The following is a 21,292-nucleotide window of genomic DNA, read 5'->3' as shown; positions in this document are numbered from 1 at the left end:
CTTAAATTTTGCATTGCCAATGGAATATCGTGTTCGGAGTCACTGAAAATGTTACAGAAGGCTTACGGTGAATCGACTTTATCAAAAACTCGTGCTTATGAGTGGTACAAAGCGTTCAAAAGCGGTCGAGATGTGATGGAAGATTTGCCTCGCATCAACGTCTGCAACTGAAGTTAACATCGCAAAAGTGAAGGAAATAGTGACTGAAAATCCTCATTCAACTTTGAGAGAGATAGCCACCGAACTTTCTGTATCTCACGAGTCGATCCGTACCATTTTAACTAATAATTTGGGTATGAAACATGTTGCCGCTCGGCTAGTCCCAAAAGACCTGAATTTTTTTCAAAAACTCAATCGCATGAGAGTCGCTGAGGACATGCTAGAACGAGTCAATTCCGACCCAACATTCATGAAACGCATTGTTACTGGTGACGAGACGTGGGTTTACGAGTTTGACATGCAAACTAGTCAACAAGCTTCGGAGTGGCGCCTTCCAACTGAACCGAAACCGAAAAAACCACGCCAAAGTCGTTCAAAAGTCAAAGTCATGTTGACTGTTTTCTTTGACTATCGCGGTGTTGTGCACTCGGAATTCTTGCCGGAAGATCAAACGGTAAATAAGGAATATTATTTGAGTGTTATGCGGCGTTTAAGAGAGCAAATCCGACGAAAAAGGCCAGATTTGTGGAAAGAAAATTCTTGGATTTTGCACCATGATAATGCACCTTCGCACAAGGCCATCATTGTGAACGAATTTTTAACCAAACACTCAACAAATACCATCGAGCAACCACCATATTCACCAGATATGGCTCTAGCCGACTTTTTTCTTTTTCCTAAACTCAAATTACCATTTTTTATTTAGTTTTCAATTGGTAGAAGACATAAAAGAGAATTCGCGGCGAGAACTGACCTCAATTCCGGAAACAGCGTTTAAAAAATGTTTTGATGATTGGATTATTCGTTGGCGTAAGTGTATCGTTTCTTAAGGAGCATATTTTGAAGGTGATAAAATAAATTTGGATGAATAACAAACAGTTTGTGTATTATTGATCTTTTCCTGCTACTTTCTTGACAGAGTAGTATATGTAGTATTATAGTAAGTTTTATTATTTGAGGCCAAATTGCACAACAAATTATTTGGAATTAACAAGAATTACTTTACACTGACCAGTGCTTGACAAAAAAACAAAACATTTGTGTAAAATATAAAAATTTGTAGATACAACATTTCAGCGATCTACTTCATATCCTACTTTTATTAAATGTTTTCTTTCATCAACTTTTAAAAATAAACGTCTGGCAGTAACCAATTGTTAACCTCAAGAAGAATGACACGCACATTATAATAATATAAAAAAAAATCACAAGACATGCATAGAAATATGAATAAAATACTGCATGTACACAGCCTAATTTTATTAACAGACGACCAATGTAGGTATTTCATTTAAATTTAGATACAAGCAAACCAGACTTAGGATTTACGACATAATTTTAAATTCTACAAATCGCACCAAATTTAGTACCGTAATTATATTGGAATTTTCAAACGTGTTTTCTATTTTCTTCATTTTAGGAAAAATATCACGCATCTTCAATTTTAGAAAAAGTATCAGTTTCATATAATAAAAATAAAAACTTATTGAAAATAAGTTGTTATGGAAAATGTAACTGCCAAATATTTACTTTTGGAATAAAAATACTAGATATTAAAGACATATACGAGTTAAAAAACGAGTCAAATGATTATATTTTTGATAGAAAATACGCAAATTTCAGGTCAAATATACAATTTTCATAGCAAAATAAGCTTATTTCCAGTCGACATATTGACGAAGATAACTTTGGATATATGACATCATTCAGTACGCAACGTACTCATATTATACTTAATTACGAACTATTTTCAGTCGTTTCATTAATAATAATAAAATAAAATAAAAAAAAAAAAATTTCGATCTACAATCCGAAAAATAAATAACACTAATTTCCACCGCCCAGAAACCAATGCAGTACATCAAAATAGTTCGTGATTAGGCAAATAATAAAATGGTAACCGCGGTTACGATTCTAAAACCCGACAAAATACAATAGTTTTCAATCCGCCGGGGGTACTACTATAATCGTGCTACCACTGTTTTGCGCCGTATATATTTCAGTTTTGTCTAAAGTCTTGACATATAATACTTCTTTCAATACTCTCTCTGAATCTGAATCCTTTATATGTTCATCTCCGTTCAACTGCACGACTGAAACATGCTCTTTTGTTTGTATAGCTTGATCTTTTCTAATTCTTACCGGAGATTCTTGACTTATATAAACGGTTTGCGTTGATGACACTTTTCGGAATCGCATATCCTTTGGCAATGTTGATGCTTCACGCGTCTCCAAATTCCTAACGGGCGTAACACTCCTCGTCCTATAACTGGAATTCAAACTTTTCGGCAAAGTATTCGTTTCAGAAACAGGACTCGGTGTGCTATCGGCTTTAGCTAAACCTATGTCTTTGAAGAACTGCTTGAATTTCTCAACAAAACTCGGTGATTTTGCTCGATTGAAACTACTCGATAATCTTTCATTCGATTGCTCTTTGGAACTCGCTTCGTCTATTCTCTCGGGTATATTTGACATGCTTTTGTGTTTCTCCAATATGATCTTGCGCCTGGCATATTTCGTTTCGTCATCATCGTCGTCTATAAAAGGTATGTCTTGTAAATTGTTTTTGTTTCTCGTGTCTACAGCGGCGTCTTTATAAATTTTGCCTCTGACGACGGGAGTATATGGAGTGTCTATGTAAATCTGAGGGACGCTAGTACTAGTATTATCTGTTTGTATTCCCGAATCTGCTAAACTACCATTGATATGGGAAGACCCAGCTCCAGTGCTCAAAACTTTGGTCAACTGATCGGACAATGTCTCCATTCTGTCCTGTATTGAATTCCTATAGATATTATCCGCATAGGAAGTCCCAGGTAAATTGGGGACGTCGAAATCTATTCGTCTTTGAAACGATGTTCTCTCTCTATCCATTTTCGGTCGATCGGAAAGGACAGAAGGATATTCAGTTGGTACAGTTGGATGCCTTTGATTCCAAGTGGATATTGTGGTATCAGTGAAATCGCTGACACTGGATCGTCTCGACGATCTTGGGGACAGGCGCCATCGCATATGATCTGGGTTGTAGTCCTTGATGGGTCGGTTGTACCCTGACAACAGACTCGCTGTTAAAACGGCGCGACTCAATTTTTCTATACATTTCAGTTTATTCTCCCCACACTTTTGTCTCGGTCTCAAACCATGCCGTTACGCACTTCACAGGTGTACCAACACATCAAAACACACATTTTTTTTTTCAAGAAAAATAAAATTAAAACACGGCCAAAAATACGTGGAAAAAAAACATATTTTTTTAAAACTACTTCAAAGGTCTCACAACAGCGGAAGGTAACACACACCGGAAAGGATAGGGTGGGTATAAAATAAACTGAAATGTATATACTAATAATGATACATACGAAACTAAAAATCGCATTCACTCAATAGGAATGTTAGGTTGGGGTACTACATGTTAATAAAATAATAAAAGGGTTTTGGTTAATATCTAATCCGATATTAGTTGAGGTTACGAGTGTAACTTGCAGGTAATAACAGATTTCGTGGATTTTCCTAGAAAACTGTTATTTTTTTTTTAAAGATAAAAAGACACGTACCTGTTTCGATCTCGTCCTGTGGTCTAGACGGCTTCGCGATGCTTTTTCGCTTCGACGGCGAATGTTTCAGAGCTGTAAACGCAAAAATTTAAACATTAAACTTACCCCGATTTGGATTGAGTGGTCAGTGAGTTTATAAGTGACGCTCAATGCCTTATGGCTTTGGTATATGATAATTATACCCGTGGAGAGTCACATGTGTGAAATGTTATTGCGGATGTATACAAAAATAAAATGTTAGATAAAAAAGTGAAAGAAAAAATATGATTACACTGGCATTCCTTTTTTATTGTTAGATTATATTAAATCTTAAAAGAGAATATATCATAAAAGCCGCAATAATACTTCATATGAAAAATCTATTTAATAATTTGCATACAAAAACAGTGTGTTCGAATTCAAAGTCTCAATAGAAAGCATCAAAATCAAAACTTGTGACTATGAATGCAAATAAAAAAAATAACGCTTTGTTTTTTCTAAACCTACGAAAAAGCTGAAAATTAAAAAAAAAAAAAACAGTAGATATTATCCATATATCAAAAAAAAAGAGAAATTCAAGTGTTTCCTGCTAATAATTAAAAAAAAAGCGTTTAATAATATTTCAGTACCTAGACGCATTTTGTATTTTCCCATTTTTTTAAATCAAAAAATATATATTTTATTACAACTTAGTACTGAAACAATTGAATTTCTGCACAATTTGATTTTTCAACATGTCATCTTTTTGCTGTAACAAATCAAAAAAAAAAAAGAACCAAGTCTCAAGAAAGACCATGCGATGACATTCGATATGAATTCTGAAAGGTCTAACTACTGGGCCACACATGGTCCGAAGCCAGGGGAGCCACTAGCGGATACTTAGCAGTGGTCATCGGATACACAATTGAGAAATTGTTATAAACACAAACTAAAAATTTATAAGGAAATTTTCGCTTGCACTCAAGGAAGATTGATACTTAAGATGATTTATTTTTTTCATTTAATTTAATAATAGCATAAATATGTTTAAAAATCTTTTTCTTCTTATAATGCAATATATATTATTAAATATTATCATAACTTTCAAAAATAAAAAAACATCAAATAGTTTATAACAATTTCAAGATAAAAAAGAAACACGACATATCGGAAAGACGAAACCACAAGTGGAGGGGGGGGGCTCAAAAACTAAGACAAGAGAACACGTCATGCTTCCAAATCGAAACATCCCAAACACAGGGACTCACTTAGGCCTCCATGAACGCGCGGCAGATTCCGAATACGGACAATTGTTTGGAAAAAAGGGGAAAAAACACAGATATTATTTTTTGTTACAATCTTAAAAAAAAACGGGACACGTGGATCGTGCATGACTCACTCGATCATGCGAAAAATTTAGAAGTTTTTATATAAAAAAAAATAAAACCTTAAAATTATAAAATTAAAATCTAGAAAATTAAAGTGTAAACTGCATGCCTAATTAAAATGTCAATTGCGTTAAGTTGTAAATAAAAAAATTGAGACGAAATTAAATTGTTAAAAACAAAATTAATTATTCATACATTCAGCATTTAAATTCCTACTTTCAAGTTTGGGTGTTGGTGTATAAAATAACCCTTTCTAGTAAATTTATGTAAATGCATAAAAAAAACCGATATATTCTTATAATAGGACAACGTGTGGAATTTATTATGACGTGTAACGGGACAGCGATAGTTTAACGCGCGATAAAAACGGCGTCGCGCGTGCTATGCTACGGGTGCTGCTCAAGCTTTACCAACTACTTTTTTTAGACTCCAGATCAAACAAATAACGTGTGAGGATGAACCTTTATAATCATAAAGCCCAGACTATTGATAGTTTCAAAACTCGTAAGGTATCATTATCTTTCTACTTTATCCTAAGTATATGTTATTTTTAAGTATTTATGTGTATTTATATGTATTTGTATATATTTATATGTATTATATATAGGTGTATATTCGGTGTGCACGTTTTAACATTTATTTATCTTGCTCTGCGCCAACGCTATTTCACCTGTTTGATTTCCTGCCACCCAAAGGTTGACCGGAAGAGATTGCATTAGCGATAAGTCCGCCTTTGTACCATCTCTATCTGTTTTATGTTCTTTTGTATGTTTTACTCTTTTGGTGCAACAACGAGTTTTATATATCTATCAAAAATCGAAAAATTCGTATTGAAATAACTAGTTTTACATTCATTCATGTTTTTTAATGTAGACAATGTGCATTCGTCCACGATTTATATTTAAGAGATCTATATTTCTATATTGACGTCCGATGCAAAATGCTGCAGTGTAGTTTGTTCCGCCGCTTCTTCTACACATGCGCTTTGGAAGCGGTAGTAGTTATAATTAGATTTAAGTGATATGACGTCAATAAGTGATACCTTGTATCCAATTTTGAAAATAAATCTATTCTATTCTAATACATAATTTGTTTCCAACACACCAACACCCGCCCTCGCTACATAAAACGCACACACGACAACATCCAATGTGTCTGTACCTATGTAGCTGGTCACCAACGTTCTGAACTTCCTGTGGTTCCCTTTGATCTCCGGAAGGTCCACTGATCAACAGACACTCGGTTAATGAGAAACGCACGCAGTTATACTTATATAATGTCCGTATACATATATTTTTTAAATTTACATATTGTCTTCCTTAAGCAACTTCTGGGCAAATTTAGTTTCTTTTTTTATTATTTTACGTTCCAAAAGATATTGACCCAAAAAGGTTTTTTTTAAGTCTTTTCGAAACTGTTGGCACTGTAAACCCCCGCAAGGGATATGTAATGTTATTTAAGTTTTAGTTTTCCTATATATATTTTCAGATATTCTATATATTATGTCTATTATTCTTTCTATTTCTATTGAAAGTTAAATTTAAATGTATTATTTGACGTACAAATTTTTTTTCATTGCCTTTATTTGACTGCCTAAATAAATAAATTTATTTTATTTATATAGGAAAATAGATCAACATATATTTATTGTACCTACATTTAGTGACGCGACCGAATGAAAAAAAAAATAATATTTCAATTTTCAAACACACAGTAATGAAATGTTGCATTGATGTCTGAATCGCAAAATAATTGATCGACATGGAAATGAACTATATTAGTATAACTGTGAGCGTTGATTTCGCGTTTGGTTTTATATCATGGTGTTTGTTCATACATTTGAATATATTTATATATTTTTATACTTTCACAGCCGGATCAGCCATTTAAAAAAAATATCGATATTTTTTATTATTATTTTAAGTGGCACACAAAATTTATGAACAGACTTTTAGAAAAAAATTCAGCTAGTACAAATGACAATTACCATTCTATATGAATTTGCCTACTAATTGAACAAACACCACAAGGATAACGACATAGGGTTAAAATAGCATTATTACACCGAATTAACAACTTATTACACATTTTTTAGATTATCGATGGCAGAATTACATATCATAATGAACGCAAATTGAAGAAATCAATTCTAAATTATTATATTGGTTATTGCCAAATAAAATTATTCCTTCATGTCTCAGAAACAAGGATCAAAATTATATTTTTAAATAAAAGGATTTCGCAGAACAGTATTCCATCAAACTAGTATTTTTTTGAGAAAATGATAGTTCGTTAACTACACATTGATTTTACTAAATAATTTACAAAATAGTGTAGAAAAGCCATCGAGAGTCTAAAACCACAGTATTATATACCTTACAACACCTTCATATTGGAACAACATTAGACATATAGAAGTTAGGACAATAATTATTAGCAAATTTTTACTGGAATATCAACAATTTGGATCCACTGTATATCAGTATTCTCTGTTTCATTAAGATCATTTGAAATATCTTAAAATCACGTTTTTTATTCCAAACTTTTTTTCTTATCATCGTGAATATTAATGATTGAGTATGATTATTTTACATTTCAAGAAGAATTAAATTGCATTTAAATAAATATTAATTTGCTTGACTTTTAGATAAAAATCAACTAGAATTTTAGGGTAAATTCAACACGATTTTAGGTAATTAAGAAAAAAAATTGAGAAGTTAAAATAGAAAATGGTTTTCAATGTAAAATAAGATATTTTGGGAAAAACTAAACATTATAAAACGTAGAGAATACTCGATACACAAGTGGTATAATACAATTTCGAGGCTAACAAAATGTCTACCGGGTGATAGCGTTACAATGGCCCATGGTATAAGTTCTTAACTGAAGACCGAAAATATTAAGATTTACCTGTCATTAGCTAATGAAAAATTTAAAAAGTGATCTGAAACTTATAATTAATGGCTAATTTTAATTCGTGTAATGAAAATTAATTTCCTGTCAATGAATTTGTATTTGTTAATAATATATATTTTTTTGTACGACTACTGTTCCGTAGTGCGATTTCACGACTTTGACATATTCTGTGACGAATGTACAAGACGTACAACTGTACGACCTGCGCAGTCGCCATTTTGGTTCATCTTGATGTACTGTTTCAAATCACTTCTCAAATGTCACGAATAACATCATTTCTTAAGCGTATATTAAATAATAAAAGGAGATAGAGTGAAACTTACACGAAGGTATCTTCTTGAACACCGTCTTCCCCATGAAGTCCAGAAACCTTTGGGCGTAGAAACTTGGCCTGTGCACTGACACCGTGTCCTGTAATAAATGGAACCAATAAGACAAAAATACATATGTACATTAGGGTGTCCCAAAAAAATCAAAGTTGTTTTTTTATAACGCATACCCTCTAATTTTGTTCGAATGATGTCAAAACTATCGTATATAAAATTTCATCTACTTAGAACCACGGCAACCCGTGCCGACTTACATCGGGAAATGTGGGTACTTGTTTACTAGGCGCGCGGCAGCGAGCGTACCGACATTCATGTGATTACTTGTTTGTTTTATGAGTGAACGCATTGTTTTCTTTCAATCAAGATGTCGGTGGAGTTACGCAGTTCAAAAAAGGATATTTTCTTAATAGGGAACGTAAAACATCAAATTACTGGTTCAAAACTTCCCTCAAATGGACAAATACTCGCAGTTCTATTCTACAATATTCGTCAAGTGAATTTAAGTGTAAATGAAAGTGCAAATCTAGCTATTCGTGAGTGCATTATTTATTAGGAAAAGGCACGTATTCCAACTAAATCTTTTCCTAACTGCGTTAAGAAATTAGTTAATTTATACCAAGTTTGGAGGAATTTACAAAAAAATTCTAAAAAGACGCAAAATGTGTTTCAGCAGCGTCGACAAGATTTTGTTACGAACTTAGACCACTTATTTGATATTGCACATGCCGATGCGCTTCAATTAATAAAGATTGACGAAGATAGGATCTTCTTACAGCGACAGAGAGAGCCAGGTCGGCCTGGTCACTTAGCTGGAGTAGACAAAAACTGGCCGAAAAAGAAGAAAAGGCGCGATTTATGAGCATTGAAGAGCAAAAACGGCGTGCTAAACACTTTTCAACTCTGTTGCCTTCAACTTCATCTCATGTTCCACAAGAAGATTCATCATCTGATTCTGAAAAAAAAAAAGTACACAAGAAATAATTCCTATATCCGTTGAGAGCACACGACCCGAGTCTTATATTTCTGAAAGGAAAAGTTTCATAACTCCAAAATTGGTTGCTGCATTAGATCGGTGTCAGATAAGTATGAGGAATTCTGTTTATATAATACAAGCAACAATTGAAGCTCTTGGACATGACATTGACGAATTTCTAATAAGTAAGTCAACAATTCAAAGAGTTCGTACGGAAAAGCGAACAGAGCGCGCAGAAGCAATTAAAGTTGATTTCCAGAACAAGGTTCCAAATACTGTAACCGTCCACTGGGATGGGAAGCTGTTGCCCGCTTTAGATTCACGCAAATGTAAAGAAGAACGTCTTCCGATACTTATTACATATGATGATAAAGAACAACTACTTGCTGTACCTAAATAGGACAACTCTTCAGGTCGTGAACAGGCAGAAGCTGTTTGGAATGCTCTTTTAGACTGGAATCTTGAAGACAAAGTGCAGATGCTGTGCTGTGATACTACTGCTTCAAACACAGGTCGCATTAATGGCGCCTGTATGCTCCTGGAACAGAAATAAGACAGGGAAATGCTTATATTTGCATGTCGCCATCATGTATACGAATTAGTATTGAAAGGCGTATTCGAAACTAAAATCAACCAAATTACGACGAGCCCTGACATCCAATTGTCCAAAAAATTCCAAGAAAACTGGAAAAACATAAACTCTGAGAAAATAAAGAGTCATAAAGAAAAGCTTTCTTGTCTGAGTGATGCAAATATTAATGAACTGCTAGAGTTTTACCGGAGTGAGTTAACTAAAGATATTGTTAGAGACGACTATCGCGAATTAATAGAGCTTTCAATAAAGTTTCTTGGCGGTGATACAGATAAATTAAGATACGGCCTCCAGGCGCCATGCACCAAGCTAGGTGGATGGCAAGAGTTATTTACTCTCTAAAAATATCATTTCTAAGCACGCAATTCAGAATCGCAAAGAAGGAAAAGGAAGCCCTCCTTGACGTCTGCCTATTCATCGTCACATCTTACGTCAAACCCTGGCTGCAATGTATTTTGGCAGTGAATGCTCCTTACCAGGACCTGCGTTTTAAAAGCCATGAAGGCTTACGAGGCAATTGACAAAAGTATCTCAAAGGCAGCTTTACAGAAGTTCTGTCAGCACTTGTGGTATTTGACCGACGAGGTGTCTATCTTGTCTCTCTTTGATGATAGTGTAGACCAAGAGACTAATCTAGGTTACTAACTTGTCCAAAACGGATTCCATCAGCTCTTGGGAAACGGTACATGCCATCAAAAGAAGAACTCTGTGGCCAACTCTATGAAAAAAAAACTCGAAGACTTCGTTTCCACCAAAAGCAAATCTTTGTTCACTCGGCTGAAACTTGACGACAGCTTTCTCAACGAGTCTCCTTCTTTGTGGTCAAATAATGCTTCATTTCAACAAGCTAAAATGAAGGTACAGAACTTAAGAGCAGTAAACGATACCGCCGAAAGAGCAGTCAAGTTGATGCAAGACTTTCATGGCTTGATCGAAGAGGAACAGAAACAATTTTTATTACGTTGCGTACAAGAACACAGGCAGATATATCCAGACTGTAAAAAGCAAACTCTGAAAAGGACATATGAAAAATAAAGCCCTTATTACTATTTACTGATGTTACTATGTTTTATTTATTGGATTGAAATTAAGTTCTTAAATCTCCCTTATCTTCACTATTTCTCCATACTAGCTTTCAGATTCAAACTTTGAAGCTAAGTCGGCACGGGTTACTATTATCAGATTGCAATAATACTTCATATTTAAGACTTATAGGTCAAATCGAAAAAAAATAGAGGGTATGCGTACCCAAATTCCCAAAAAAAAAAATCGCCCTTATAGCCTGGGACACCCTAATGTACATAAAGTCACGTCTCTTTCCCTAGCCGGGTAGACAGTGCCGACTGTCTGGAAAAGACTGAAAAGCCACTTTCAGCTGTATGATAAATTCAAATAGTGACAGGTTGCTAGCTCATCGCCGAGAACGAGAATTCCGAGTTAATTAGCCTTTCCCTTGCTCGCCTTTTTCGACATCCACGTAAAAGATACGCAGTGGTACTATTCTAAAGCGCCGGAAACCACACGGTAAATAATCTTTTTTTTTTCAAAAACTGGGAAATGCAGAAATTTCTTCTTTGCATTCATAAAATATATGTGTGGATGATCTTCTCCCGCCTGATGTAAGTCACGGTTAAAACCTAACCTCTCGGAGAGGAGCCCGGGGTGCGCCTTCCGCCCAAGATCCCGGATTGGGTGAGTCAGGTTTTTACACGAAGCGACTCCCGTCTGACCTCCGCAACCTTTGCAGGGGAACTTAACCAGTCGCCTGAATGTCTTCTTCTTCTTCGACGTTACCTTTTCCCACTTTTTACGCGGGGTCGGCACAGTATGTTAGTTTTTTCCAATTACTTCTGTCAATTGCCATCCCACTGGTCACTCCCTTTCTCCTCATACATACATACATACATATGATCACGTCTCAATCCCTTACGGGGTACACAGAGCCAACAGTCTTGAAAAGACTGATAGGCCACGTTCAGCTGTTTGGCTTAATGATGGAATTAAGATTCAAATAGTGACGGGTTGCTAGCCCATCGCCTAAAAGAAGAATCCCAAGTTTATAAGCCTATCCCTTAGTCGCCTTTCACGACATCCATGGGAACGAGACGGAGTGGTCCTATTCTTTTTTTGGGAACCACACGGCACTACTGCTATCCTTAATGAATGTGCCCGTGGTAATGTCACGCTGATGATGATCGTGATGACTCACCCCGTCGTGTATCATACTCTTCCACGTGTGCTCCAGCTTCTTGCGCAGCCTGTACGACTGCAGGATGTCTATTATGCCCAGGAACAGGAGGAGGCGCTCCCCGCGCGCGTTCCTCGCCGGAATACCGCCGGGGCTGGAAATGTAAGTAAGTAAGTAAGTAAATGCTTTATTGTTCACTAAAGGAGTGCCGTGTGGTTCCCGGCACCAATACAAAAAAGAATAGGACCACTCCATCCCTTTCCCATGGATGTTGTAAAAGGTGACTAAGGGATAGGCTTACATACTTGTGATTCTTTTTTTTTAGGCGATGGGCTAGCAACCTGTCACTATTTGGATCTCAATTCCATCATTAAGCCGAGCAGCTGAACGTGGCCATTCAGTCTTTTCGGGACTGTTGGCTCTGTCTACCCCGCAAGGGATATAGACGTGACAATATGTATGTATGTATGGATGTATGTATGTCAAAGCTTTATTATCACTACATACATAGTATAAAACAAAGTCGCTATTTCAGTCTGTTTGTCTGTATGCTTAAATCTTTAAAATTACTCAACGGATTTTGATGCGGTTTTTTGTAACAGCTAGAGTGATTCAAGAGGAAGGTTTTTATGTGTAATAACATTTATAATTTTGCACCCGTGCGAAGCCGGGGCGGGTCGCTAGTTGTTCACTAAAGGAGTACCTACATTACAAATAAAAACAGTACAGTACAAAGGCGGGCTTATCCCTAAGTGGGATCTCTTCCAGCCAACCTGAAAATGTTTATGTATTTAAATACCTGTTATATGTATGGTGCCGTGTGGTTCCCGGCACCAATACAAAAAATAATAGGACCACTCCATCTATTTCCCATGGATGTCGTAAAAGGCGACTAAGGGATAGGCTTACAAACTTGCGATTCTTTTCCAGGCGATGGGCTAGCAACCTGTCACTCTTTGAATCTCAATTCTATCATTAAGCCAAATAGCTGAACGTGGCCATTCAGTCTTTTCAAGACTGTTGGCTCTGTCTACCCCGCAAGGGATATAGACGTGACCATATGTATGTATGTTATATGTATTTTTGTTTCGTTAAAAAATTACTTCTGGACCGATTTTGATGAAATTTGGCACAGAGATAGAATAGACCTTCATCTCAACCGTAGCATGAACGGATGAAGATTAAACCTTCACAAATAACACGGTCATTTCTTCCACGAAATATGATTCCGGGGACAAAGTTTCATTCATTCATTCATTCATATAATCACGTATTTATCCCTTGCGGGATGGACAGAGCCAGCAATCTTGCAAGACTGACAGGCCACGTTCAGCTGTTAGGCTTAATGATAGAATTGAGATTCAAACAGCGACAGGTTGCTAGCCCATCGCCTAAAAGAAGAATCTCGAGTTTATAAGCCTATCCCTTAATCGGGGACCAAGTCTAAATCTAAATAACCAAGGACCAAGTATAAGTCTAAATCTTTAAATTACATATACATACATACATACATATCATCACGTCTATATCCCTTACGGGGTAGACAGAGCCAACAGTCTTGAAAAGACTGAAAGGCCACGTTCAGCTATTTGGCTTAATGATAGAATTGAGATTCAAATAGTGACAGGTTGCTAGCCTGTCGCCTAAAAAAGAATCTCAAGTTTGTAAGCCTATCCCTTAGTCGCCTTTTACGACATCCATGGGAAAGAGATGGAGTGGTCCTATTATTTTTTGTATTGGTGCCGGGAAACACACGGCACATATACATACACACATACATAAAATCACGCCTCTTTCCCGGAGTGGTAGGCAGAGACTACCTCTATCCACTTGCCACGATCTCTGCATACTTCCTTCGCTTCATCCACATTCATAACTCTCTTCATGCAAGCTCGGCGGTTACGGGCACTTTTGACCTGACCCTTTACCAGCACGTCCTTAATATAAAATTACATATATTTAGCCGAATGCTTAATATTTTTTGGAAAATTCCCACAGGAACGTAGATTAGTTTACAAATACATACAAATGTAGTATACTCACGGCACATCCTCTTCCTCGTCAATAGGCTCGCTTTCTGCCTGAATACTCTCCATTGCCGTCGAATGGGCGACCAGCCTTTGACGGTTTATCGACCTGTGCCAAGACAATAATACATATCATATCAAACTTTGATTAATTATCTATACCTACATACATACATACATATGATCACGTCTATATCTCTAGCGAGGTAGACAGAGCCACCAGTCTTGAAAAGACTGATAGGCCACGCTCAGCTGTTTGGCTTTGTGATAGAATTGAATTATCTATACCTACCTACTAATATTATAAAGCTAAAGAGTTTATTTGTTTGAACGCGCTAATCTCAGGAACTACTGGTTCGAATTGAAAAAATATTTTTGTGTTTAATAGACCATTTATCGAGGAAGGCTCTAGCCTTTATATAACATCACGCTGCAACTATTAGGAGCGAAGAAATAATGGAAAATGTGAAATAAAAACGGGGAAAATGATGCCTCCTTGAGGGCAAGCGCAACCTACCGCCGATTCAAACCGAATGAAAACTCATTAAAATAACGACCCTATTACAAGTGCATTAAACTTAAAATCCAAATACAAAATGTCTCCGTATAATAGCGGACAATTCAGTTCGCAGGTTCAAACGGGCGCTCTCTTAATGGCTCAACCGCTCAAATATTTTCGCCCCATACGAAAATTTGACTGCGCAGGTCAACAATACCAAGATGTTTTTTTTTAATCTTGACTTGAATGGAGACCTTGACAATATTACTACTGCTTTAGAGATCTGACATAAAAAAAGTTAATGATTAACTTGATCGCGCTTTCATTTATATTACCTATATCATTACCATCTTCAAAATACTAAAACATACAAACATACAATCACGTGTACATCCCTTGCGGGGTAGAACAGTCTTGAAAAGACTAATAGACTACGTTCAGGTGTTTGGCTCAATGTTAGAATTGAGATTCAAAAAGAGACAGGTTGTCAGCCCATCGTCTAAGAGGAGAATCCCAATTTATATGCCTATACCTAAGTCACCTTTTACGACATCCATGGGAATGAGATGGAGTGGTCTTTTTCTTTTTTATTGGTGCCAGGAACAACATGGCACATTAAAATATTTAAAAAAACAGATTACACTTAGTTATTTTTGTAAAAGATATACGGTAAATAGTTATTATTATTACATTTCAGTTCATGCTTTGTAATGACACAAACACACACACATGCTTCATCAGTCAGTAGAGTGTGAGAAATAATTAAATTTACATGCCAATAGTATATCACTAATACAGTGAAATATTCGTAAATATATTAGTAAGTTAACTATAGTAATGACTACATGATAGTATATTATATAATGTCACCAGAACATAGCGTATTTATAAGAACGTCTGAATACATATATCTATCAAATCTATACTAATATTATAAAGCTGAAGAGTTTGTTTGTTTGTTTGAACGCGCTAATCTCAGGAACCACTGGATCAAATTGAAAAATTATTTTTTGTGTTGAATAGACCATTTATCGAGGAAGGCTTTAGGATATATAAAATCACCCTGCAACTATTAGAAGCGAAGAAATAATGGAAAATGTGAAAAAAAAAACCGTTCACCGTTTTTTTTTCACATTTTCAGGGCTTCAATGATGCCCAAACAAACTATTCCACGCGGACGAAGTCGCGGTCACAGCTAGTTATAAATACAGATGGACGTTCTTACTAATAACACAAATTGACGGTGACATATACAAAAATAAACATACATAAATTAGTCACCAGTACACGGGGTTATGACAAAACATATATCTATATATATTATATATATATATATATAAAACATATATCGTACTGTGTCCGTTTAACGAGTGCCCCGAAATCCTCCTTCGCTTGGTCGTATCTGAAAAGTTGTACAAAATTTTGTACCACCACCTGATTTAATGTTGTACATAATCGCTTACAGTTCTACCACGATTATAATAATAAATAATAAGCCTCGGCTTTGTTCGACGGCGCAGAATAGCGCAATCTACCGCCGAATCAAACCGAATGTATAAACAATAATATGAAGACCTTATTACAAGTGCATTAAACTTAAAATCCAAAAAAATGTCTACTGTCTCGCTCATGATAGTAGTACAATACAATAGCGGTCAGCTCAGTTCGCGGGTGTAACAGTTAAAATATTCGATAAAGTCAACAAAAAAAAAATAAACCCATTTTTCCATATAAGATGGATGGTACAATAATTTCGGCGTCGCTAGCACAGAACTGTTGGTTTAGCAGTCAGCATGTAGGTAATTATTACGTTCTAAGTTCTATAAGTATATAGTTTTTCACTTTGTCTATATCAATAACCAGTTTTTTTGTTTATTAAAACAATAAACAAAAAAATTTTCCGAGCGCCAGTCGGGCGCCCAGGTACTAAGAACAAGAAATACGCACCTGGTCCTGTTCAATCCTCGTCTAGGTTCCCCCTCCTCATCGCCGTCGCTTTGGCCGGAGTCTGTGCGTTTCCTCGCTTCAGTCTTCTCGCGTTGAGCCTCGTCCAAGTTGTGGATGCCGACTAAGAGTGAGTAGTCCATTATCTGTGAAAAGAAATAATTAATAAAAAAATCAAAGTCTGGATCTGAAATTTGGCATATAAGTGCCTTATGCGGTCTAGGACACTTAGAGGAATTCGCCGAATTCCCACGGGTACCCATTGTATTACCGCGATTTTTTTATCTTACGCGGACGGAACAAATTTAATGTGTTTACTATAAAATTGGGAGCCCTAAAAATATCGCCTCCGCTTAGATTCATACATACATATAATCCCGTCTATATCCCTAGGGGTAGACAGAGCCAACAGTTTTAAAAAGACTGATACTCGCCACGTTCAGCTGTTCGGCTTAACGATAGAATTGAGATTCAAATAGTGACGGGTTGCTAGCCCATTCATTAATACAGTCTTTCCCAAAGTGGGCGATAACGCCCCCTTGTGGGCGCTGCAGGTCTCAAGGGGGGCGGTAAGAGACCCAGAAAGAAAATGGGGGCGTTGTGTAGAGGCATTATATACATATATAGGTCACAATAATTAATTAAACTAATTTGAAGTTATAGTGGTTTTTAAATAGGTGAAAAAATGGGGGCGCTAAAAAAATGTGGGCAGTAGACAAAATAAGTTTGGGACTCTCTGCATTAAAAGAATCACCTTAAAGCTCTCCAGAACACGGCAGTCCCTCTGCATAGTCTTGATCAGTGCGGTGTAGGTGTCCGCTTCCAGGAATATCCCCTCCGTGTGATGCTCCATAAAGTCTAGATCTTTGTATGTCGGTGATGCTTTCGTTCGTTCTGATTTGTTCGCCTGCGGACGGAAATAATAACATTTATGCATACATACATATATGCCGTGTGATTCCCGGCACAAATAAAAAAAGAATTGGACCACTCCATCTCGTTCCCATGGATGTCGTAAAAGGCGACTAAGGGATAGGCTTATAAACTTGGGGTTCTTCTTTTAGGCGATGGGCTAGCAACCTGTCACTATTTGAATCTCAGTTCCATCATAAAACCAAACAGCTGAACGTGGCCTTTCAGTCTTTTCAAGGCTGTTGGCTCTGTCTACCCCGCAAGGGATATAGACGTGATTATATGTATGTATGTATGTATGTATACATATAATCACGTCTATATCCGTTGCGGGGTTGACAGAGCCAATTGTCTTGAAAAGGCTTAATGATAGAATTGAGAATAATAACATGATTTAAGTTGAAAAGAATAATAAGGGACATGTACAGTCGCTTGCAGAGACACTCGACCTATGATTTTGGTTTGTATTAACAGGGGATTAGGTTTCACTGCCTTTGTCTGTCTGTACCAGTGATTTTTACTGATTTATAAATAATACAGGTATTTAACGCGAACGAAACAATTTCGTTTCAGGTCACAATGATACATGGTCGTCGTGTGACAAACACTTGACTGACCATTCGGACGGATCATAATGATATGATTCGAAACATCCGAGATAAAACAAAGTTACGTTAATTGCGCGTTTAATACCTGTATTATTTATAAATAAGTCAATGGACCGAAATCCGAGGAGGACGAAAACCAAAAAAAAAAAAAAATTGTATAGATTAAAAAAAAGGTCATACCTTCCTCTTGTAAGTAGATCCTTTGAGATCATATTTCTGGTGTAATTTGACGGAAGATGGCAGTATGTTGTTCATAGCCACGAGTCGTACGTTCTTGCTGTTACATTGGTAGCAGTATAGACCGAAGAATTTTGGTAGTAACGTGCGTGGATTCTGTAAATAAAATTTATTATTAACATCTAATCAAAATAGTGCCAGTAGAATAGAATAGATTTTGATCCAAATAATCCAATAGAAAATTGGATACAAGGTATCACTTATTGACGTCACATCACTTAAATATCTAGTTATATTACTACCGCTTCCAAAACGCACGTGTAGAAGAAGCGGCGGAATAAACTACACTGCAGCATTTTCACCGGACGTCAATTTACAAATATAGATCTCTTAAATCTAAATTGTGGGCGAATGCACTTCTCCGTACACGACGAGTCCACAAATTCTAGTTTTAAAATCCCCAAAAATCCAAAATCCATACTTCCATTCCATATAGGAAGTTACTAATATATAAAATGCTAATACATACATAATACAGCTGAATGTGGCCTTTCGGTCTTTGTGAGACGGCTCTGTTTATCATAAAGACGTGATCGTATGTATTTATAAATGCGAATGTCCATCTTACTGTTACATTTCCAGAATTAAAATAACGGACCGAAAAACATAGGCTACTTTTTCTGGACATTCTCGGGGGAACGAAAATTGCTATGGGAATTTTAGTGAAACGCATACTATAATTGTAGGCATAGCACTAGTCACTTTTTGAGTCCTAATACAGTCATAAAGCCATACATCCAAACGTGGCCTTTCAGTCTTTTCGAGACTGTTGGCTTTGTCTACCCCGCGAGGGATATGGACGTGACTATGTGTATGTGTGCGTGGGTTAGCTTTTCCCATAAATTAAAGATTTTTTTCATATCATAAAATCACTCACATAAGACAAAATCGAGTGGAATGATAGTAATAACCCATGATTCGTGTCCCGACTCACCTGGTCGAGGTTCAAGTAGTACCCTGGCAGCAGTTTCTGCAGGAACTCCCCCTCCTTATGCTGCACAGTCTTGATGATGAACTCGTCATCGTTGGTCAGGTAGAAGATGCTCCCGGAGGCCCCGGGGTTGCTGAGTTCCCGTAGCGGGGCGCTGCACATTGACATCTGGAAGAGACATTCATATTGAGGTTTCCATGTGGGGGTAGGCAGAGACTGTGTTAGAGGAACTTCAATATAGGGCCAGTTTCTACTTAGAAGACCATAGGTTATTTAAATGATGACACTTCCCAGAAAATTAAGTATTACAACGCAATGGGTGCTTTAGTCTTGAATTTGAAGTCAGTCTAGTGGGTCTACTAAGAAGACCGCTGATGTCAAGGCTGAAACTCACCAGAAAATCATCAGGCTGTATCCCGAACAGGTCTCGGAAGTATCTGAACGCGATGGGTGCGTAAGTCTTTAATTTGAAGTCAGTCTACTGGGTCTACTAAGAAGACCGCTGAAGTCAAGGCTGAAACTCACCAGAAAATCATCAGGCTGTATCCCGAACAGGTCTCGGAAGTATCTGAACGCTATGGGCGCGTACGTCTTAAACTTGAACTCTGAGTAGTGATGCGCGGGCGTGTGGTTCGAGCCCTCGTGGGGGAAGTTCGTCGTCTCCACCGTCATGAAGTCCTGCATGAGCAGATCGCGTTCCGGTTTCGATGCGAGGCCTCCGATCGCGTGTTGGATGCCTGTAACAAAGTATATTATATTATAATAGACATACTGTTGTACTTCTAATTTCATCTTTGATTTGATTCTATTTTTTGATAGATTTTATTTAACAATCATGTCATGTCTCTGCCTCTCATCCTATATATGTAACTTAAAAAAAAATATCTTTTATTTTACCGAGTGCTCCGTTATTTCAAAATCCACTACTCTGCTTAATTATTATATCTCTCCAAACGTAGAGGTATACTAATACATACATATAGTCACGTCTATATCCCTTGCGGAGTAGAGCCAACAGTCTTGATAAGACTGAAAAGCCACGTTCAGCTGTATGGTTTAACGATGGAATTGAGATTCAAATAGTGACAGGTTGCTAGCCTACCGTTTAAAAGAAGAATCCAAGCCAGATAGGCCTAGACGCCTTCTACGACATCCATGGAAAAGAGATGAAGTGTTCCTATTATTTTTTCTATTGTGTGACCACACGGCACCATATAAATATAAAAGATCTGTATAATCAATTATGGAGTGGACAAAGTTCGAATAGATTGGAAGGCCACATTGAGCTAGATAGCTTAATGATTGGAATTGACATTAGAAAAGTGACGGGTTGCTAGTTCATCGCCTCACAAATTGATTCCAGACGCCTCACAGTTGTAATAAAACAGTAAGGCGATGATGATCTACCTGGTGGCCCGGGCGGAGTCGAACATTCATTTCTCCAATATATTCTGCGGGTTTCCGTGAAGCGTGTGCGCCACCAACCGTCTATAGATATTATATATGTATACTAGCTGTTGCCCGCTGCTTCGCTCAAGGACATTTTTGTATCATGAAAATCCTATAGTAGACAGTCTTTTGTATGTATGTATACCTATATCTATGTAAATCGTCCAACCGTAGGCGTCTTGAGTAATAATAATACATACATACATAAAATCTCTAACAAAACTTTCCCGGAGGGGTAGGCAGAGACTACATCTTTCCACTTCCCTGAGTACTCCTGAGAAGAGGCGTATTTTTTTATAACGTATGCGCCTGTCATTCTGCAGTCACGGCCGCGTAGGTACGCTGCGTAAAAACAATGACAAACTTATCCCCAATGCAGTCACAACGTGCCGACCTTGCGATCGTATCAGCGCTTCCCACAGCGGCGGAAACCGCGGGACATTACATACTTCACGGAGATATTTACCTCGACCGTGTGGTTTCCGCGCATAATTTATAAGTAGTGCTTTATAAATACAGAAAAAAAAGACAGAAACGTAAGACGTAGTAGTACCTACATACATACATATAGTTATGTCTATATCCCTTGCGGGGTAGACAGAGCCAACAGTCTTGAAAATACTGATAG

The 21,292-nt window shown here is 36.9% G+C and overlaps 1 protein-coding gene and 1 pseudogene across 10 annotated transcripts in view; one reads left to right on the top strand and one right to left on the bottom strand.

The window, feature by feature from the left end:
• LOC106129490 (phosphatidylinositol 4-phosphate 5-kinase type-1 alpha) overlaps positions 1–21,292 on the bottom strand; it is a 44,856-nt gene that overhangs the window by 15,959 nt on the left and 7,605 nt on the right. For 7 of the 10 annotated variants that reach the window (XM_060952627.1, XM_060952626.1, XM_060952628.1 and 4 more), the window contains exons 4-13: positions 19,741–19,952; positions 19,219–19,383; positions 18,228–18,380; positions 17,282–17,434; positions 16,531–16,673; positions 15,938–15,985; positions 14,101–14,193; positions 12,079–12,211; positions 8,299–8,386; positions 3,714–3,785 (exon numbers count right to left, since the gene is read on the bottom strand). In XM_060952627.1, coding sequence (XP_060808610.1) covers positions 3,714–3,785; positions 8,299–8,386; positions 12,079–12,211; positions 14,101–14,193; positions 15,938–15,985; positions 16,531–16,673; positions 17,282–17,434; positions 18,228–18,380; positions 19,219–19,383; positions 19,741–19,952 — 1,260 coding nt within the window. Of the gene's footprint in view, positions 1–1,082; positions 3,210–3,713; positions 3,786–8,298; positions 8,387–12,078; positions 12,212–14,100; positions 14,194–15,937; positions 15,986–16,530; positions 16,674–17,281; positions 17,435–18,227; positions 18,381–19,218; positions 19,384–19,609; positions 19,676–19,740; positions 19,953–21,292 lie in introns of those variants that run through there. The other 3 variants (XM_060952624.1, XM_060952625.1, XM_060952622.1) reach the window with 3 other exon arrangements.
• Positions 9,161–10,904, top strand: LOC132903723 (uncharacterized; annotated as a pseudogene).

The sequence above is a fragment of the Amyelois transitella genome, chromosome 29 (assembly GCF_032362555.1).
Source record: "Amyelois transitella isolate CPQ chromosome 29, ilAmyTran1.1, whole genome shotgun sequence".
Classification (NCBI taxonomy): Eukaryota; Metazoa; Arthropoda; class Insecta; order Lepidoptera; family Pyralidae; genus Amyelois; species Amyelois transitella.
The sequence above is the reverse complement of the archived record's forward strand: the minus strand, read 5'-3'. Positions and strand labels throughout refer to the sequence as shown.